The 6,000-nt window shown below is 34.1% G+C and overlaps 2 protein-coding genes across 2 annotated transcripts in view; one reads left to right on the top strand and one right to left on the bottom strand.

Moving 5' to 3' along the window:
- LOC148944879 (RNA-binding protein 38-like) overlaps positions 1 to 4,411 on the top strand; it is an 80,129-nt gene extending 75,718 nt beyond the window's left edge. Inside the window, exon 4 of the mRNA XM_089099276.1 lies at positions 4,268 to 4,411. Coding sequence (XP_088955402.1) covers positions 4,268 to 4,411 — 144 coding nt within the window. The remainder of the gene's footprint in view (positions 1 to 4,267) is intronic.
- Positions 1 to 6,000, bottom strand: part of LOC148944878 (uncharacterized) — a 181,821-nt gene that overhangs the window by 131,887 nt on the left and 43,934 nt on the right. The gene's annotated exons all lie outside the window — the stretch shown is intronic.

Here is a 6,000-nt window from a genome sequence, read left to right on the forward strand (position 1 = left end):
CCAATTTAATTTTTTACCGTCTTTGCTACTTTGTTTTCTGCCTGATGTAGATACATCATTTTTCAAGTCTACAGTGTCCGTATCTGGTACGGACATACTACGGACTTGATTGTTCTTAAGAATTTAAATCATAAAGTTATGAATTATGACGTTTTTAGGCCAATACCACATTTTCGTCCAGCGTTGCCACGTTGAAACGCGATAATAAATAAGTAAAAGCTATTAGCTAAATTTGATAACAGTTTTTCGTTGAAAGAGATTCAAATATTGTCAGTCTGCTGATTCCCAAAGACAACTACACCTTCAACAAAAAATTAAACAAGAAAAACGGGTTTTAATTTATATAAAGAAATTAGTACAAAACATTTCACTGAGCACAAATACTCTAAATATTTTGGCCCCACATCCAGGCGCCTTTCTCAACGGAAAAAAAAATTCCTACATAAACAAAAAAAACAAATTAAACAAACAAAAGAAAAAATATAAATAAATAGGAAAAGAAAACTCACATATTAAATAAACAAACTCCATTCACTGCCGTATAAAATCGAATGCTTATATTGACACACCTTCTCACAGAATATAAATTGACATCTATCAAAAAATTAGAATATATTTATACTTAAACTAAAACAAAAAAGGTCAGCTAACCCCCGACCCATAACCCCTAGATAGAACTCACAGGCTCATCACCCAGTGTTTGAATTATAAATTGAACAGATTCGTTTGCTTGCAAGCTTAGCTGCCGATCGTTTACCTTTCCCAGTATTTAACCCAGTCTGACCATTGTCCGCAATGTCATCAGTCGTATCCGAACTGTTATCAAAGATAGTACTGGTTGAAAATTTTACCTGCTTTTTGATTAAACTATTATAAATCGAATTGATCCTAAAACCCCCTTCATCTCTATTGATACTATTACCCCCATATATTATCTTTTTTATTTCTCTAATTTCCCTGAAGCTTTGTAACAGTCCTACAGACGTATCTACTATTTTTGTTTGATCAAATAAAATACTGTGATGAGGAAAATTATAAAGATGTTCTGCAACAGCTGTACTAAGCATATCACGTTTAGAGATAATTTTTACCATCAAATTAGTGGATTAGCGATGGGATGCTTTAAGTCCATTGTTAGCAAATATTTATGTAGCGTATGTAGAAAATTTAGCTATAGAAACATATTTTTAAAAATCTAAATTTTGGGGCAGATATATGGATGATATTTTAGTTATTTGGAATTACGGGGAATCAGAAATTGAAGGTTCTTTGGGACATTTAAATAATCTGGAGGAGAATTAATTTTTACAATTGAAAAGGAAACGAGAATAAGTTACCGTTTCTAGATATTTTGATCCATAGAAATAATAACGAACTAGCGTTTTCAATTTACCGTAACCAACTAATAACAACCGTTACTCGTCTCTACATCAAATCATCTGGTCCAGGTAAATAGTGTGGTTATTTCTTTAGTTGATAGGGTATTAAAATTAGCATCACCAGAATACATAAGCAATGAACTAATTTTTATTAGGGATATTCTAATACGTAATGGCTATCCGGAAAATATGATTTCTCAAATAATTGAAAAAAGGAAAAAAAAGTTGACGGGACCAAAAATATTAGAAGAAGATGGCTCAAATCAAGAAACAAATTACATAACTTTGCCTTTTATCCCAATATTATCACAAAACTTAAGAAGAGAATTAAAAAAACATAATATAAATACAGCATTTAAATCAGGAAAAAATATAAGCTCGTTGTTAAATAAAGGGAAAGACAAGGTACCGAAAAATTTGCAAAAGGGAGTATACAAAATTCCATGCTCTTGTGGTAAATTTTATGTGGGAAGAACGCAACAGATTTTAGAAAATAGGCTACAGCAACACAAGAATGCAATGGATTGCGCTCTAAAACAAAACAAAACACCAGAAAAGTTTGAGTCAGCTGTTACAGAACATCTTTATAATTTTCCTCATCACAGTATTTTATTTGATCAAACAAAAATAGTAGATACGTCTGTAGGACTTTTACAAAGCTTCAGGGAAATTATAGAAATAAAACAGATAATATACGGGGGCAATAGTATCAATAGAGATGAAGGTTTAGGATCAATTCGATTTATAATAGTTTAATCAAAAAGCAGGTAAAATTTTCAACCAGTACTATCTTTGATAATAGTTCGGATACGACTGATGACCTTGCGGAAAAAGGTCAGACTGGGTTAAATGCTGGGAAAGGTAAACGAACTGCAGCTAAGCTTGCAAGCAAACGAATCTGTTCAATTTATAATTCAAACACTGGGTGAAGAGCCTGTGAGATCTATTTAGGGTTTATGGGTCGGGGGTTCGCTGAACTTTTTTGTTTTAGTTTAAGCATAAATAAATTCTAATTTTTTGATAGATGTCAATTTATATTCTGTGAGAAGGTGTTCAATATAAGCATTCGATTTTATACGCCAGTGAATGGAGTTGTTTATTTGATATGTGAGTTTTCTTTTCCTATTTATTTAAATTTTTTCTTTTGTTTGGTTTGTATGTTTCTTTTGTTTATGTAAGAATTTTTTTTACATTGAGAAAGGCTCCTGGATGTGGGGCCGAAATATTCGGAGTATTTGTGTTTAATTAAATGTGTTGTATTCACTGCTTTATAGAAATTAAAACCCGTTTTTCTTGTTTAATTTTTTGTAAATGGAAAAGCAGTGTGGTCTAAGAAATTATTTACTACACCTTCAAAGGAAGGCTACATCTTCTTAAGCTATTTACTGCCATAGGGTTTAGCTTATTTTTTTATGTTTCATCCACATTTCTTTTCTTCATCTTGGCTTCTGCTAGAAATATAGACCCAGGTCTTTTTGATTAAAAATTGAATTACCGATTTTTCCGATATTTTCGATAGTGAAAATGAAGTCTGATTGTTATTGTTTGTGCTGGCTAAGTGGAACCACAGACAACAATATATCTAAAAATAACAAAACCAGGGATTCCATTTTTAATGAAAAAGCTCTCCTTACGCAGTTATACAGTTTTTTGTAATAGCGGGAATCAAATTAAAAATAAAACATGTGAAAAAAGAAACGGTTTGAAAAGGCGTAGCTTTGTATTGAAGATGTAGATGTTTTATGCAATCAACAGATTGTTAACGTTTGAATTTTTACGGACCAAATGCGTCGTCAAACTTATCAATTAGCGGGTCCAGCGTGCTTCCCCTACGCCAAGCTCCTCTTGGATAACATAATAAACATATTGTGAATTAAATTTCTTCTGAAGTAATAGACTAAATCGTAGGATAATTAAGTATTTTTGGGATTCAAATATATCAGAATATTAGAATTTTAGGTAAAGCAAAGCTGTATACAAATTTTGATCCAAATCGGATGAGAGGAAGGAGTCGTAACAAACATCTCAAATTTTGGCGACCAACAGACAGACAGACAGAGAAAGTCAAGTAAAACGTGGAAATAAAAAAGAAATGGTTTGAAAAGGCGTTGTATTGACGGTGTAGTTGTTTTTAGCAATCAAGAGATAGTTAATGTTTGAATTTTTACCGACCAAAATCGTCGAACTCAAGTGATTTATTTTGATTATTTATTTTATTGGTTCACTGTGGTAAAATTGACGAAAATGTGATGCTGCACGATAAACTTCGTAATTTTGCAACCGAAGTAGAATCTTTCGAAGTCTATGATTTTCATGTATAAACTGACGTAAGATGAGTTCAGGGGAAATACCTCTTAATTTTGATGCCCTTGGTACTGTGTAATTCAAAATCGAGTGACAGATGACTTCCATACTTTACCCTGCTATAACCCTTTTTATAAAAAACAAAAGAAGATAATGAGTAAATTTGTGAAGACGGCGAATGACACAACGACTACAGCCTAAGCGTACGTTTTGGATATATATGCAAGAGAAAGGTAAAAACCAAATTAAAAAAAAGAAAACAAGAAAACAAACATACTAGAACATCTCGTTCATAAAATAAATTTTCAAACTAAAATCATAAAATAAATGTTGAAAGAGTTTCAGCGTCATCACCTTACGTTGCTTCAACGAATCTGTTTCTTGTTTTGATGAATTCTGATTCTTGTTTTGTATGATGGAAAGGCAGTGTGGTCTTCGTGATAGGAAGCCTTTTCCGTGCGCGACTTGATCTCGAAGTTACAATCCCCTACTGAAAGTGTTATGCTCTACATATTTAGCTTGCTTTGACCCCGAGAAAATTACACTGAATAAGCAGAAATTTTGAGCATATTTATATTTTATAGGTTACAATGTCGGACAAGCCAGCTGCAGATAGAGCTTGTAAGGATCCGAACCCAATCATAGTTGGCCGAAAAGCGAATGTCAACCTAGTTTACCTTGGAGCGAAACCCAGAGGAAACGTTGCTGTTCGTAAGTCAATATATTAGTGATTCACCCTAGCTTAAGCCCATAAGACGCTGTTTTTAGGGCCCCTCTAACTTGAAAATTTCAGCTATTATAAGAGCTCAATTTTTAATAGCAGCAGGAGTGCAATTGACGGAAATGTAGGGGGCAAGATTTTTTTTCCGATTCGTTAATGGAAACACCAAAAGGGTAATTTATATATATAATAGGGGAAATTACCCACGTCGTCCAATTGGCGCCCCTGAATGGCAGTTTTTACTAGCTATAGGAAATTGTAATTTTTGGACAAAACATTTTCATACAGAGGGAACTTTATTAATATTGTTTTGCTAAGCTAGTTAAGAATGGTCTATTTACTCTTATCTTTTTCTGAAAATAGCTGCTTAGCGTGTAAAATAGAAAACCTATCTGCTCAAGTGCCGCTAAAAAAAGGCGTCTTTTCGAGCGACTAATGTCACGCGCTTACACGCTATTTTCGACGTCGCCCAATATTGGTCCCGTTTTTGAATGGCTTTTGCCTTTAACCGTTTACCAGTTGCATTCGATTATTTACAGCCAAGGCCGTATCCAGGGGGAGGGTTACCGGGTTTGAACACCCCCCCCTGAAATTGTTGTCCGACTCGTAAGAATGTAATATAAATGCATATAAACTAATTTTTGTTGCGATTTTTAATTTTATTATGACACCTCCTCCCCCCCCCCCAACAAAAATCGTGGTTACGCTCTTGTTTACATCCACTTTTGTCTGTGAGTTATTGATTACTGTTCCCCTTTGATTAGTTCACCAGTGAGCAAGCCAAAAACGGCCTAATAGTTGGCAATTGAATGGCAATATGGTTGTTTAGCATTTACCGGCAAAACGTTTTCCCGTCGCCAGTGTAACCAAGGTTTGGATATGACCGTCTGTAAGTAAAGTTTAAAATAAAAAAAAAACCTCGTCTTTAGACTAATCGATCTGCTGAGATCTCATTTCTTTAACCTCACATCATTTTGCTTATATTTTTGTCTTTTGCTTAATCAGAGTCGTAAGATCATAGAGCTCGCTGATTTCAGTCAGAAGTGCTTAAACTTAATGAATTAGAGGACTTTGATAATGCTCTCATCGAAGTAATAAGACCACTAATCAGAATGAACTTCGATCTATCCGAAAATCGAAAGAAGCAGGGAGATCCACTTGGGAGAGGGGCTTGGGGCTCAGGAACCCCAATAAAATCCTTCATTTTCGGAATTTTTTGGTAAGTCAGATGAAATTGGTTCTTTTTTATTATTGACCTTCCTAAAAAAAAAAAAAAAAAAAAAAACTAAAAAAAATCCTGTGTACCTCTGTTGAGAAGGGAGATCAGAGTCTTCAACTTTTATTAATTTTTTTCTGGGTAAATTTTTTTAGGTCTTATCAGAATGACTAGCCAGTAAATTGCAGCCGCAGGGTTGCCACCTGGTGAAATAAAATCACTAGATTTCAGTGATTTCTGGCAACCAAAAACAGGGCTATATTTTGAACTTCCTTTATTGATACTTATCAGTAAGTTCGCGCAGCAACCCGTTTGCGCAAAATTGTGGCTCCTGAAAAAGACTCTCGAGAAATTAGACGTCGACTTTAGTAGAGAGGGGT

This window comes from Artemia sp. Qi Xiang Cuo, chromosome 13, assembly GCF_049724085.1.
Source record: "Artemia sp. Qi Xiang Cuo chromosome 13, ASM4972408v1, whole genome shotgun sequence".
In the NCBI taxonomy this organism is placed as follows: Eukaryota; Metazoa; Arthropoda; class Branchiopoda; order Anostraca; family Artemiidae; genus Artemia; species Artemia sp. Qi Xiang Cuo.